Below are 16,285 nucleotides of genomic sequence, written 5' to 3' on the forward strand. Positions count from 1 at the left end.
ACTTGGGAGGCTGAGGCAGGGGAATCGCTTGAACTCAGGAGGTGGAGGTTGCAGTGAGCTGAGATCGTGCCACTGCACTCCAGCCTGGCAACAGAGCAAGACTCCGTCTCAAAAAAAAAATACAAAAATTAGCCAGGCATGGTGGCACACGCCTGTAATCCTGACCACTCGGGAGGCTGAGGCAGAAGAATTGCTTGAACCCGGGAGGCAGAGGTTCCAGTAAGCCGAGATTGTGCCATTGCACTCCAGCCTGGGCAACACTGAGACTCCAGCTCAAAAAAAAGGCCAGGTGCGGTGGCTCATGCCTGTGATCCCAACACTTTGGGAGGCCAAGGCAGGTGGATTACCTGAGGTCGCGAGTTTAAGACCAGTCTGGTCAACATGGTGAAACCCGTCTCTACTAAAAATACAAAAAATTGGCCAGGCACGGTGGCTCACACCTATAATCCTAGCACTTTGGGAGGCGGAGGTGGGCGGATCATGAGGTCAGGAGATTGAGACCATCCTGGCTAACACAGTGAAACTCCACCTCTACTGAAAATACAAAAAATTAGCTGGGCGTGGTGGCAGGTGCCTGCAGTCCCAGCTACTCAGGAGGCTGAGGCAGGAGAATGGCATTAACCCGGGAGGTGGAGCTTGCAGTGAGCCAAGATCGCGCCACCACACTCCAGCCTGAACAACAAAGCGAGATTCTGTCTCAAAAAAAGAAAAAAAAATTAGCCAGGCGCAGTGGCACACACCTGTAATCCCAGCTACTCCACAGGCTGAGACGGAAGAATCACTTGAACCCTGGAGATGGAGGTTGCAGTGAGCCAAGGTTACACCACTGCACTCCAGCCTGGGTGACACAGTGAGGCTCTGTCTCAAAACAACAATTAAAAAAAAAAAACTGAGAATGTACTATTATTTCATATTTAGGAATGATTTTTTTTGGTGTTGTACTTCAACTGACAAATTCAACTAATTTACTTGGTAGTGCAATGCAAATTAAAAACTAAAGTCAGTATTGTACTGACAACTCAAAAATGTCAAATGAAGAAAATGTACTTCACTGTTCTGCTGTCATGTTATCATTTGAACATTTATCTGGTGCATCAATGATTCACAAGGTGAGGAGACATCAAAATCACCTGGAGGGCTCTTTTTAACTAAACATATCTAAAATTTTAAACACCCTTTTCCCCTACACACACCCCATCCACTGAGGGTCCCTGTCACAGTTAATGATCATTATGAACAAGAGCAGGTCACATCCCTGAGATGGAAAGTGGTAGAATAAAGGATGAGACACACTGAGCAAAGGGTCCCTTGTTTCTTTTCCTTTCTTTTATGGTTGAGCTCAAAAGTGCCACAACAGAACCATCACAAATTGACAAACAGGCAACAGACAAGTTTAAGACTTAGATTTACACCCGGCGCAGTGGCTCACGCCTATAATCCCAGCACTTTGGGAGGCCAAGGTGGGCGGATCACGAGGTCAGGAGTTCAAGACCAGCCTGGCCAACATGGTGAAACCCCATCTCTACTAAAATACAAAAATTAGCCAGGTGTGGTGAGGGACACCTGTAATCCCAGCTACTAAGGAGGCTGAGGCAGGAGAACTGCTTGAACCGGGACCCAGGAGGCAGAGGTTGCAGTGAGCCAAGATCGCATCACCGTACTCCAGCCTGGGCTACAGAGCGAGACTCCGTCTCAAAAAAAAAAAAAAAAGAATTAGATTAGATTTACTAAATTCTAAAGATCCCAAGAGTGGTTTCTCATCAGAACCACCAGAGAAGCTGGTTCAAAACATAAGTTCCTGGACCCCATCTCCAGAGATTGTACTTAGCTGGTATGAAGGAAGGCCTGGCAATCTATGTTTTAACCAAATATGCCTGTTGATGTTGATGTTTCTGAGCCAGCATTTAAGAACCCTGTCCTTAATTTCAGACTCCATCAGTGGGGTCTATTTTAGCTTTTTTTCTTTCTTTATGCATTCTTAAAGTCTTAATGACTCAAACTCAAAGAACTTCCTAAGGAATATTTTTTAAAGGACAATTTATCTTCTTTAAAGAAGCTAAGTCTCCAAGAAAGAGATTTAAGTATATTAAAACATTCAAATTTTGAGTACTGACAACTTAAATTTAATAACTGATTAAAAAGTAAAAGCAAAGTAGTTTGAAGTTACAATGTATCTGAGAAAGAATAAAATTATCATAATTTCTAATTACTTAGAAATCTGATTCAAATGAATTCAAGGTTTTTAATTTGCGTTGTACTACCGAGTAAATTTGAAGAATTTTGGCCCTGTGATATTAACTAGAATAGATACAATAGAATAGTAGGAGGCATTAAAAATAATGATTTAGATATATACTAGAGGCCTTTAATATACAGTAGAAATGTTGTTAGCTAAAAAAAGGTCACAGCATAATACCAACAGTATTCCATTCAGGTAAATCTGTTATGTGTATATGCACAGAGATATTTCAGTAAAGAGAAATGTCAAACAGTGGAATAGCAAAGTTGTCAGTAGATGGGAGGATCTGGAATATATTTTGCTTTCATATCTATGCTTTTCTGTTTTATATTTATAAACAGAAAAATTGAGCTATTTTTATTGCTGAAAATGTGTCTGGAGCTTTACTAGAGATCTTCAAGTAGCCAAAACAGTAGATCTGAATATCTGGACTGCATATTGGTAAGAATGGTAAGACAATCAACAGAAATCTTAAATTAGATTTACAGTCATATGTCGCTTAATGACAGAGATATGTTCTGAGAGAGGCGATTTCATCATTGTGCAAAGATCATCAAGTGGACTTATACAAACCCATCTGGTACGGCCTACCACACACCTAGGATATAGGATATAGCCTACTGCTGCTAGGCCACAAACCTGTACAGCATGTTACTGTGTTGAATACTGTAGGCAACTGTAACACAATGGTAAATATCTGTGTATCTAAACACATCTAAGCATAGAAAAGATACAGTGAAAACACTGTATTATAATCTTTGTTTTTTGTTTTTAGAGACAGGGTCTCACTCTCACCCAGGCTGGAGTACAGTGGCCCAATCTCGGCTGACTGTGGCCTCAACCTCCCAGGCTCAGGTGATCCTCCTGCCTCAGTCTCCCAAGTAGTACAGGTGCCCACCACCAAACCCTGCTAATTTTTTTCTATTTTTTGCAGAGACAGGGTTTCACCATTTTGCCCAGGCTGGTCTCAAACTCCTGGCCTCAACCAATCCGCACCCTGTCAGCCTCACAAAGTGCTGGGAGTACAGGTGTGAGCTACCACACCTGGCTAACACTATATTGTAATCTTATGGGACCATAGTGATACATGAGGTCCATCACTGACCTAAACATCTTTGTGTGGCAGATGACTTCTTCATCAGAGACACAGATCATTTCTGATTGCTTCTTTACTTCTCAGTATCATTTAAGAACACTGCAGAAATTGATATCAGTTGCTTTCTTTATAATTTTTATTAACCTAATCCAAAAAATAAAGTGTAATACCAACAATGAGGTAGCTAATTACATATTCTCCTTTAAGAATATAAGACAGAGGCCGGGCGCGGTGGCTCACGCTTGTAATCCCAGCACTTTGGGAGGCCGAGGCGGGCAGATCACGAGGTCAGGAGATCGAGATCACGGTGAAACCCCATCTCTACTAAAAATACAAAAAAAAATTAGCCGGGCGTGGTGGCGGGCACCTGTAGTCCCAGCTACTCACAGAGGCTGAGGCAGGAGAATGGCGTGAACCCGGGAGGCGGAGCTTGCAGTGAGCCGAGATTGCGCTACTGCACTCCAGCCTGGGCGACAGAGTGAGACTCTGTCTCAAAAAAAAAAAAAAAAAAGAATATAAGACAGCATTTTTAAGGAGGAAAAAAATTCAAACTTGCAAGTTTAAGAAAAATTCTAAAAGTATAGACAACTTGGGCCATGAGGGAAAAAAATGTGAAAAGAGAAAAATTCTAAAAATCTTTTAAACAAAAACTATGGGCTGGGCATGGTGGCTCACGCCTATAATCCCAGCACTTCGGGAGGCCAAGGCAGGTGGACCACCTGAGGTCAGGAGTTTGAGACCAGCCTGGCCAACACGGTGAAACCCCGTCTCTACTAAAAATACAAATATTAGCTGGGCGTGGTGGCAGGCACCTGTAATCCCAGCTACTCAGGAGGCTGAGACAGGAGAAGCACTTGAACCTGGGAGGTGGAGGTTGCAGTGAGCTGAGATTGCGTCACTGCACTTCAGCCTGGGAGACAGAGCAAGACTCAGTCTCCAAAAAAAAAAAAAAAAAAAGTATGTTTAACATTTTAATTAGTAGAGCCTGAATATGATTTGTTCACATCTTTGGAGTCATCAGCTTCCTCACTGAATGTGACACGGCTATCACCAAACATCAACTATAACCTGGAGGAGCACAGAAAAATAAGTGAATATTTCCTGTAGCTAAGGTGACAGCACTTAGCTCTCAAATTGCAAAGCCCCGTAATTAGAATGCCCAGTCATCTCATTTATTTTCTACAAGTAAACAATCACACCAAGTTGCCTTCCTCTACCTTAAATGTAAAGAAAAAACAAAAAGCTACAAAAGCATCCTGAAGTTAAACTTTCATGAATGGCAACAAAAAGAACAGTTACTTATTGTTCGTACTTAATAAATACATAATCAACATTAACTTTTTTTTTTTTTTTTGAGATAGAGTCTCACTCTGTCACCCCAGACTGGAGTGCAGTGGCGGGATCTCAGCTCACTGCAACCTCCGCCTCCTAGGTTTATCCCAGGTTTACGTGATTCTCCTGCCTCAGCCTCCTTAGAAGCTGGGATGACAGGCACACGCCATCACACCTGGCTAATTTTTGTATTTTTAGTAGAGTCGGGGTTTCACCATGTTGCCAGGCTGATCTCGAACTCCTGACCTCAATAATCCGCCCACCTCGGCCTCCCAAGTGCTGGGATTACAGGTGTGGGCCACCGCACCCGGCCAACATTAACTTTTTAAAAGTAATTTCTGTTCTCAGCTGACAGCACTGATTTATCTTGTGATAGTCATTTTGTTTTGTTTTTAAGAATGACTTTTTGACATTATGACAAATCTTAATGGTATACCTTACACTTAAGTTACCTAGTCTAAATACATTTGCTAATAGATATTAGAGTGTGTGGAAAATTATACTCTCAGAAGAATTGAAAAAAAAGAAAAGATAACATATGCTGAAAGTAAAGACACAAAGAGAAAGAGAAACCAGAGAAAAGAATCAAGCAAGAATGGGAGCAAGCAGACATGGGCAACTAGAAAAAACAGGGCACAGGACCAGATTTGGAAAGGGCTGAGAAATGGAGGACACGAAATAGTAAAATCAACAGGAAAAAGGAAGATACATATACTACGAAGGGAAAAATCTAGGAGAGGACAAAAAGGCTATTTCATTTATATACACGAATTCAGCCAACAAAGGTAAACACACATGTAGAACTTACCTGGTTTTCCTCCTGTACAACTCTGTACTGTTCCTTCCAAACGGTGATTTTGGAAGCTTCATCCTTTCTCAGGGCTCGTTCTTTCTTCAGCTCTGGGCTCCAGAAGGTCTTGATGCTATTCATTGAAGAACTCAGTTTGCTCTCCTTTACTTCCACATCCTTCCGCAAGAGATCATTTTCCCTTAACACTTCTTTCAGCTGTGTCTGCAGATCCATGATTGTGTTATCTCTCGCCTGACGAAGGGAGTGAGGTACAGTGGATGCCATACTCACAGGGGGGAGGTGATGCTCTCCAAATGCTATGGTGTCACTAGCAACCCCACTGCTAGCTATATTGGGGCTACTACCCATAGCAGTCATCCGAACACCGTAAGGCAGACGTCCCCCAGAACGGCCAAGTGTCATGGTGCTTTTAGGTGTTTCTGAACCCACATTTTCATGATCACTTAGATACATAGGGCCAGAGGTGGCATAGGCAGCATTTAAAGATTGTATATTTTCCATTGAAAGGGTTTTCCCACTGCCACCTCCAACACTGCTTCCCGAACTCCCTCCTGTACTATTGGTTCGACGATGACCCAAGCGAGGGGAACGTGGAAGCCTGGGTGAACGCCCAGGGCTCTGGTTGCTCGGTTCCACCTTCCCAACAGAGCGAGCACTTCCATACATGGTTGCAAGGTCAGAAAGGGTGTAAAGCAGAAAATCGACAAAAACAACAACAAAAATGGGAACTTTGTGAGGTGTCTCTATGGCTATAAGTTGGTTTAAGGTTAATCAGAAGAAGGTCCCCAAGCTGTCCAATCTTGAAGAAGTATCTTACACCGTATCTGTAATGAAAAGATCACACATTAAATCCTCCAATAATAAATATTTCCCTTCTCAGAAACTTTCCATTACCCCCACTTAAAGAAGATCTAGCCCTTCTACCATGTATTTACTCATGCATTCAGAATGTGATTACAGCATAATGTACTCATAGTAAACAATATTTTAGAGATGTTTTAGATGTCTCAAAACTGAATGCTGAAAACATACCATGCAACTGGAAAACAAACAAAAAAGTGCCAGGTGCAATGGCTCATGCCCATAATCCCAGCGCTTTGGGAGGCCAAGGTAGCAAGATCGCTTGAGGCCAGGAGGGCAAAACCAACCTGGGATACATAGCAACACCCTGTCTACAAAAAATAAAAAGAAAAAAAACCAAGAAGTATGAAGATTGACAAGGAAAAGCTTAAATTCAATGTCTGAATATGTGATTTGCTAACTGAAAACCCAAGATAACCAACTGACAAGTTATTAGAATAACAGAACTCAACAAACTGGTCAAACTCAATATCAATATATAAATATCAATGTATACATCAGTACTAACAACTAGAAAATGCAGTTTCTAATTTAAAAGAAATTTTAAATCCCATTCACAACAGCAACAAAACCATAAAAGTACTTTTGATGTAAATCAACAGAAATGTGCAAGCATTATGGGGGAAAAAACTGTAACATTTTACTGAAAGACCTGAAAGAACACCTAAACAAGTTATCTGTGTTCATGGATGAGAAGACAAACACTGTTAAGATTCAGTTCTTCCCCAACTACTTAGCACAATCCCAGTGAAAAATCTCTGCAGCATTTTGCTAACCAGCTAGAGATCTCTTCCTTTCACAGGTGTTGAAGGATTTTTCAAGTAACTCAACAAGCTGACTCTAAAATTCAAATGGAGAGTAAAGATACAAGAGTAACCAAACAATTTAAAATAGATGAACAAAGGAGGAAGACAGCCCTCAACGGCAAGATAAATTACAAATCCGTAATTCTTCATTTGTACTGCAAAAATCCAAAAACCTCTGAAAATAAGTTTTTCCTTTTAACTCATCTAGCAGCAAAACTTGACCTGATCTGAGCTTACTTACTGTTTATATGTAGCCCACATAGTGTGACTTCATATATTTCATTAAAAAAACAATGTGTGTGATTACTGGATACTACATAATATCCCCTAAGTATTACTGGAAAAAATTCCTGACAACAAAACCGCATCTGACCTGCCAAGTTTCTCATAAAGTATTGTAGCCTTGTAAAACTATAATAACGAAAACTGTATAGTACTAGCCCAAGAACAGGGTCTAAATTATATATGGGAATTTAATATATGTTAAAAGTAACATTTCAAAACAGTGAGTGATATGGTTTGGCTGTGTCCCCACTCAAATCTCACCTTGAATTGTAATAATCTTCATGTATCAAGGTTAGGGCCAGGTGTACTTAACTGAATCATGGGAGCAGTTTCCCCTCTACTGTTATTGTGGTCGTGAATAAGTCTCATGGGATCTGATAGTTCCATAAATGGGAGTTCCCCTGCACAAGTTCTCTTGCCCGTCACCATATAAGACATAATTTTGCTCCTCATTCGCCTTCTGCCATGATTGTGAAGTCTCCCCAGTCATGTGGAACTGAGAGTCCATTAAACCTCCTTCCTGGCAGGGTACGGTGGCTCACACCTGTAATTCCAGCAATTTGGGAGGCCAAGGCGGGGGGATCACCTGACGTCAAGAGTTCGAGACCAGCCTGACCAACACAGCGAAACCCAGTATCACTAAAAGTACAAAAATTAACCGAGCATGGTGGCAGGTGCCTGTAATCCTAGCTACTCAGGAGGCTGAGGCATGAGAAGCTTGAACCCAGGCGGCAGACATTGCAGTGAGCCGAGATCGTGCCACTGCACTCCAGCCTGGGTGACAAGAGTGAGACTCCATCTCAAAAAAAAAAAAACTTTCTTTTTGAAATTACCTGTCTCGGGTATGTCTATATTAGCAGCATGAGAACAGACTAATACAGTGAGAAAACGAAAAAATCACTCAATAAATGAAGTTTAAATACTTGTTACTCTTCGAGAAAAATATACTCGTCTTCACATAGTACACCAAAATAAATTCCATATACGTTAAAAGATATAAATTTTTTAAACCATTAAAAGTACTAGAAGAAAATTTTGGAGAATATCCTTGTGAACTTGAGTTAGGAAAAGGCTTCTTAAATAAAAAACCAGGCCAGGCGCGGTGGCTCACGCTTGTAATCCCAGCACTTTGGGTGGCCGAGGCGGGCGGATCACGAGGTCAGGAGATTGAGACCATCCTGGCTAACACGGTGAAACCCCGTCTCTACTAAAAATACAAAAAATTAGCCGGGCGTGGTGGCGGGCGCCTGTAGTCCCAGCTACTCGGGAGGCTGAGGCAGGAGAATGGCGCGAACCCAGGAGGCAGAGCTTGCAGTGAGCCGAGATCGTGCCACCGCGCTCCAGCCTGGGCGACAGAGCGAGACTCCATCTCAAAAAAAAAAAACAAAAAAAAAAACAGAAGCAAAAACCATAAAAAAAACAACCAATACATTTAATTATGTCAAAGTGACAAAGTATTATACCAAAAAATACTGTAAATAAAATTAAAAGATAAACCAAAAGCTAGGTGAAAAATACAGTCAACGTAAGTATAATGATCTGTAAACACAGTATGTAAAGAATTCCTACATAAGAAATGCCAATTTTGAAACAGCAATAATTAGAGGGAAGGAAACTTGTGTTATGAAGGGGAAAAATGTTTGTGGAGGCTTTAGCTCAACTTATAAAGCTTTATACTCAAACTACCATAAAGCACCTGAATTTTTTTTTCAAAAAAGAAAACATGTTCATACTCTACAAGTCTAATTAAAACAAATTTTAAAACCACAGGCAGTTGTCCCTTGGTGTCTGCTGGGGACTGGCTCCAGCAGAAAGTATCCAGATATCCAAGACCTCCCCAGACGACAAAAATCCCAGGATGCTCAAGTCCCTGATTCAAAATGACATAGTAATTGCATAAAACCTATGGATATATTTCAGTATACTTTAAATCATCTCTAAATTACTAATACTTAAAACAGTGTAGATGCTATGTAAATCGTTGTTATACTTATTGTGTTTTTATTTGTATTATTTTTCCATGTTATATTATTTTTTCCCAAGTATTTTTTTTTCCACTGTTTTTTTTCAAGGTGACTTTAAGATTCCTTCCCAAATATTTGTGGTCCACAGTTGGTTTGATCTGTGGATGCAGAACCACTATACTATAGCTATCAACTTCATACACTTCTTTCAAAGACAATACAGATCTAAACTAGATCTCTCAGATTTCCTGGCATCATTTCAAAGAATTGGCCTAGGTCAAGTAACAACAGGCTTCGGCATATTAAACAATATTTTCCCAAAATCCATTGTTATGTAAATAGATTCTTATAAGTGTTTCTTCATTGAAAATAGTACCCAAGTAAATCATATTGTCAAAAATAAGATTCTAAAGACAGTATCTATTCTGGTCAAACTCAAACAGGTTAAAAATCCTCAAAAATGTGAACACACAGGTGGTCTCATCTCTACATTAGTGAACCAGTAAAGAAATCTCAACAAACAAGACAGGAAATACACAGAACCTGACCCTTTAAGGAAAGACTCCAATCTCCCTCCATCTCAGAAATTGCTACGGCACACTAAGTTCAGAAATTGCAATATTTTAATAGTAATGTTATGAAATTCCTTTCCAGGACTAACTTAGCTCATGAAGTAAAAATTCCTTTCCATGAGTAATCTGGACTGTAAAGTGGGTGACAGGTAGTAATCTACAAATCACTACTTAAGATGAATTCTATTTCAAGATCGAAAAGGGATACAAAGTTTTTTCTAATTTGAACATTGCTTAAAATAAGAGAGCCATTAATTATCTGGAATCCTTTGAATAACAAAAGCTAATATTTAGTGAGTGTTTCATATGCCAGGCACTGTACTATGAGTTTTATAAGATTTAATATTTATATTAAATATATTCAATATTCATTTATAATTTAATATTTTGTATGAATAAGTAAGATGGGTCCTATCATTTCCATTTTACAGATAAAGAAAGTTGAGACTTAGAGGGTTTAAGTGACTTATCTAAAGACACAGCTATTAAATGGTAGGGTCAAGATTTGAATTAAGGCAGCCTAATTCCAGATCCCTGGAGGCTGTTAACTATCATGCTTGACCACCATCATCTGCTGAAGTGTCCGCAGGAAATTAAAGGTTCTCACAATTTTAAGGTGGTGTATCCTACTAATTTACCACTCTAAACTTCAGGTTACAGCTTAGATTTTCCCAGGTGTAAAACTTAAACAATCACTTATATCTTTCTATTAAGTAGGAGAAAGTCTTTTTTAAAAGATGGTAGGCAGAACAAAATAAGTAAAATAATAAAATTATTCAGAAATTCAAGAGTTTCAGGAATCACACCATGAGAACTTTAAACTGCCACATTCACACACACACACAAAAATCCCAACTGTGCTGCTGTGCGGAACTCTATTTTCATGTAGTGGTGTAACTAAATCACACTAAATAGGCTAAGATCCAATAACAAAAATTCACAGTTTTCAACATTAGCAGGTGCACATTCTAATATTCAAGACACTTTCAAATCCAAAATCGTATTTCCAAGTGGAGTCTGTTATTTTCAGAACTATATTCATTTATATGAAAAGGGAAGGAATTCACCAGCTCTATCTGAAGGAAGCCCTCATATCAGCTTTTTAATCTCATGAGCTTTAGGGAAGACAGTGTTTTTAAAAAATTCTTTTTAAAAATATGGAAGAAAGCCACAAAATAATAATTCTTGCACTTTAAACAATTTGACCAAAAATATGACCAAATAAGTTACACAGTATGACTCAATTTATGTAAAATTCTAGATTTATTATGACAGAAAGCTACTAAGTACATGACTAGGGACTGGGTAGAGGGAGGCATGGAGCATAAAGGAGCAGGGGGAAACTTCTGGGGGTGATTAAAATGTTCTCTATTGTGTTTGGGATGATGGTTTCACAGGCATATATGTATGTCAAAACTGATCACACTGTATAAATATGTGCAATTACTGTATATAAATTATACCACAAGAGTTTGGGGAAAATTGTATTTTAAACTCTCTAAATTAAGCCAAAAGAAACACCTTCATTGATTTATATACCTAGAGTCCCGATTGCTGCTAGAGAAAATCATGCAGCTGTTCAGTTTGATTTCCTATCTCAGCTGTACCCATATTTCTCCCCCAGAGCCCCACAAGTCCCTTAGTTAGCTTCCTATGCAATATTTGTTATGGTAGGTTTATTTCAAATCTTGGCCTTCTGCCTCTCACTTTCAGCAAATGACTTCATATTATGGGATGAATTGTGTCCCCTAATCCAAAATTCCTAAATTGAAGTCTTAACCCCCATACCTCAGAATGTGACTGTATTTTAGATAGGGTCCTTAAAGAAGTAATTAAGGTTCAAGGAGGGTATTGGGGTGGGCCCTAATCCAATATAACTAGTACCCTTATAAAAACAGATTAGGACACAGGCAAGCACAGAGGAAAGACCATGTAAAGACACCAGAAAATGGCCATGTACAACCCAAAGAGATAGGCCTCCAGAAGAAATCAACCATGCCAACACCTTCGTCTCAGAATTGTAGCTTCCAGAATTATGACAAAATACATTCGTGTGCCGGACACGATGGCTCACGCCCGTAATCCCAACACTTTGGGAGGCCACGGTGGGCTGATCACCTGAGGTCAGAAGTTCAAGACCAGCCTGGCCAACATGGTGAAACCCTGTCTCTACCAAAAATACAAAAATTAACCGGGCATGGTGGCGACTGCCTGTAGTCCTAGCTACTCCGGAGGCTGAGGCAGGAGAATTGCTTGAACCCAGGAAGCGGAGGTTGCAGTGAACAGAGATGGCGCCACTGCACTCCAACCTAGGCAACAGAGCGAGACTCTGTCTCACAAAAAAAAAAAAAAAGAAAAGAAAAGAAATTGTTGTTAAGCCACATCGTCAGTGGTCTTGTGGGGGTGCGGGGTGGAGGGGCGGGAGATGTTTTGTGTTTTTGTTTGTTGAGACAGGGTCTCCTCTGTCACCCAGGCTGGAGCGCAGTGATACGATCATAGCTCACCGTGGCCTCAACCTCCCAGGCTCAAGCACTTCTCCCACCTCAGCCACTCGAGTAGCTGAGACTACAGGCGAGCATCAGCACACCCAGCTAATTTTTGTATTTTTGGTAGAAGTGGGGTTTCACCACGTTGCCCAGGCTGGTCTCAAACTCCTGGGCCCAATGGATTTGCCTGCCTCAGCCTCCCAAAGCACTGGGATTACAGGCGTGAGCCACCGCGCCCAGTTGATGGTACTTTCTTACGGCAGCCCTACAAAACTTATGTATCTCACCTCCTACATTACAGAGAAACAGAGAAATCAAACAGGAACTGTCTCAACTTCCTCTCGCCACATGTTCATTTACAGCAACAACCATCCTTAACTTCCTCTATGCTGATGGAGGTGGGCTACAGCTAATCCTTCCACAGAGTACTTTAATCCCCATTCCCTCTGGCTTCTCCAGAGAAACCTCAGTTAATGATCGCTTTTCCTCTCTAATGCCTTTTTAACTTCTGTCTATAAATACATCTTGTTTCTTAAGCACTCCCAATTTTTTGACACTCTCCTCTCCTGGTTTCTTTATATCATATGCTCTTTTCTTCTAACCCTCCTCCTTCTTTGTTCGCCCCTCCCTTAAATGTTTCTGATCTTCATCCCTATGTTATTCTCACACTACAATATCTCCTTAAGAAATCTTTTCTCCCTGCCTCCACCAGCTTAAAATAACATATGTACAACGAAGACTCCAAATTTACTACTTCTCCAGTACTTTTTTACTTCTCCTTTGAGAATCAGAACTATGTATCCCACTTCTGGACATCTTCGCTTATACTCCTCACATGCACCTCAAATACGCCATGCCCCCAAACTGAACTTCACATCAAGGTCTCCCCATTCCAAAACCAGATCTGCTGCTGCAGGGGGAAAAAAAAAATCAAAAAAAGAACATGGCAGTGGACAACGTCTATCCAAATGAATAACATCAGCTGCTCAAGCCAGAGCCTGAGAGTCTTTCTGAAATCTTCATACTCCATATATACACATATTATCAAAAAAATACAACTCCTGTTTCTTTGATTTCTAGGAAATCTTCATACTCCATATATACACATATTATCAAAAAAATACAATTCCTGTTTCTTTGATTTCTAGGTACCTCTTAAATTGATCCTCTTCCTCCATTCCCACAGTTATTACCCTGGTTTATGCCATCCTATCCTACCTGAATTAAAACAACTTTCTAACCTGCCTGCCTGCCTCTAGCCTCTAGTCCATTCTCAAGCTCTATGTAGAACTACCCACAAGACTGGGCAATTTACAAAAGAAAGAGGTTTAATTGACTCACAGTTCTGCAGGGCTGGGGAGCCCTCAGGAAGCTTACAGTCATGGCAGAAGGGGAAGCAAACACATTCTCCTTCAAGTGGAGGCAGGAAGAAGTGCCAAGCAAAGGGGTAAGGGCCCGTTACAAAACCATCAGATCTAGGCTGGGCACGGTGGCTCACGCCTGTAATCCCAACACTTTGGGAGGCCAAGGTCAGTGGATCACTTGAGGTCAGGAGTTCAAGACCAGCCTGGCCAACACGGCCTCTACTAAAAATACAAATATTACCCAGACATGCTCACTTGAACCCAGGAGGCAAAGGTTTCAGTGAGCCAAGATTATGCCACTGCACTCAAGCTGGGTGACAGAGCAAGACTCTGTCTCAAAAAAGAAAACAAAAATCGATCTCGTGGGCACTCACTATCAGAACAGTATGGGGTAACCGACCCCACAATTCGGTTACCACCAGGTCCCTCCACAACACGTAGGGATTGTGGGAACTACAATTCAAGACGAGATTTCTGGGGACACAGCCAAACCATATCAGTCCCCTAATCAGTGTTTTTCAAACTTAGAATTATGACCCAATAGGAGGTTGTGAAATCAGCTTGATAAGCTGCAACCAAGCTTGTTTTCTTGTTTGTTTTAAATTAAGTAAAATCACTTGATATCCTGAGCCAGAATCACCCAACATACTCTTCACGAAATCTGAGATGTTTGTTTTTCAAATCCAGTAAGTTCTGAAGTAATTGTAATGCAACAAGAGATGACAGTGTTGTTTTCTGCAATGTTTCAGGTGTGCATATGCATGCACATGTGCATACTGGATCACAATATAAAATGCACTTCTTGGCCAGGCACAGCAGCCCGTGCCTGTAATCCCAGCACTTTGGGAGACCAAGGCAGTAGGATTGCTTGAGTCCAGGAATTCAAGACCAGCCTGGACAACATAGCAAGATCCTATCTATAGGAGAATAGAAATAGGATCTCTAAAATAAACAGATAAATAGAACAGAAAATAAAATGTATAGCTTATTTTCACAGTGTATCACACTAAAGTAAACATGAGCATTGTTGAGAACTGTGAAGGAACTAGGATTTTATTTAACCTTACTTACAGGTTAATACATTAGCCTATGACCATTTCATGGATACTGACAGAATACATGAGTCTCCTGGGTCAAACACAAAGAACTTTATTACTCACAGCACAGCAAGAATGAACACATTTGCACTGTCTCCCTGTTACCCCCAAGTCCCATAAGGTGACACGGAGGGGCTCAGATGGATGCTACACATGCAGTGGATTTGCATCACAGCTAAGGAACATTGGGCTTAGGGAATCCACTTTTTTTTTTTTTTTGAGACGGAGTCTTGTTCTGTCGCCCAGGCTGGAGTGCAGTGGCACTATCTCGGCTCACTGCAAGCTCCGCCTCCCGGGTTCACGCCATTCTCCTGCCTCAGCCTCCCAAGTAGCTGGAACTACAGGCGCCCGCTGCCACACCTGGCTAATTTTTTGTATTTTTTAGTAGAGACGGGGTTTCACTGTGTTAGCTAGGATGGTCTCCATCTCCTGACCTCATGATCCGCCCGCCTGGGCCTCCCAAAGTGCTGGGATTACAGGCATGAGCCACCGCGCCCGGCCGGAATCCACCACTTTTATAGTAAGTAATAAGTAGGCCTGCTCTTTGTCTCAATGGAAGACATTACCTCCTCCCGCAAAGTGGCCGGCTGCAAACACAGTCCTGAAAAAAGGCCTGGGTTAGGGACAGTCGAGGCCTTGCTTGCATTCCTGGCATACTCAACAGGGTGTATATGAAATAAGAGTCTCAGCTGGGCGCAGTGGCTCATGCCTGTAATCCCAGCACTTTGGGAGGCTGAGGCAGGCGGATCACTTGAGGTCAGGAGTTTGAGACCAGTCTGGCCAACATGGTGAAACCCCATCTCTACTAAAAATACAAAAATTAGCCGGGCATGGTGGCACGTGCCTGTAATCCCAGCTACTCAGGAGGCTGAGGCAGAAGAATCGCTTGAACCCGGGAGGTGGAGGTTGCAGTGAGCCCAGACTGCAACACTGCACTCCTGCCTGGGTGAAAGAGCGGGACTCCGTCTCAAAAAAGCGAAATAAGCTCATGGAAGATTCGTTCTCCTGACAATTATTTGTGGTAGTTTTAAAGTATGTTCATAAATTATTTAACGCTCCTCCCTTCAAGAGGGAGAGTAAATTTCCTCTCCTTGAATGTGGACTGGACTTAATGACTTGCTTCCAATGATGTACTTTCATGACTAACTCTTAAAAGACACTGGAGCTTCTGTCTTCATCACTCTCTCAAATCACTCTCTCTCAGGAATCCAGCTGCCATGCCATGAGGATACTCAAACTTCAAACTACCCTGTGAAGAGAGTCACATACTCAGGAACTGAGGTCTCCTGCCAACAGCCACGTGAGATAGCTTCAAAGATCCTCCAATCCCAGTCAAGAATTGAAATGAGTGTAAACTCAGGAGTCAACATCT

General features: G+C 41.3%; 1 protein-coding gene across 10 annotated transcripts in view; it reads right to left on the reverse strand.

Annotated features, from left to right (window-relative positions):
* Window positions 1-16,285, reverse strand: part of ERC1 (ELKS/RAB6-interacting/CAST family member 1) — a 490,329-nt gene that overhangs the window by 442,528 nt on the left and 31,516 nt on the right. For all 10 annotated transcript variants that reach the window (XM_055281162.2, XM_055281160.2, XM_055281164.2 and 7 more), the window contains exon 2: window positions 5,476-6,302. In XM_055281162.2, the coding sequence (XP_055137137.2) occupies window positions 5,476-6,144 (669 nt within the window). In that variant the 5' untranslated portion in view covers window positions 6,145-6,302. The remainder of the gene's footprint in view (window positions 1-5,475; window positions 6,303-16,285) is intronic.

The sequence above is a fragment of the Symphalangus syndactylus genome, chromosome 5 (genome assembly GCF_028878055.3).
Source record: "Symphalangus syndactylus isolate Jambi chromosome 5, NHGRI_mSymSyn1-v2.1_pri, whole genome shotgun sequence".
NCBI lineage: Eukaryota > Metazoa > Chordata > Mammalia > Primates > Hylobatidae > Symphalangus > Symphalangus syndactylus.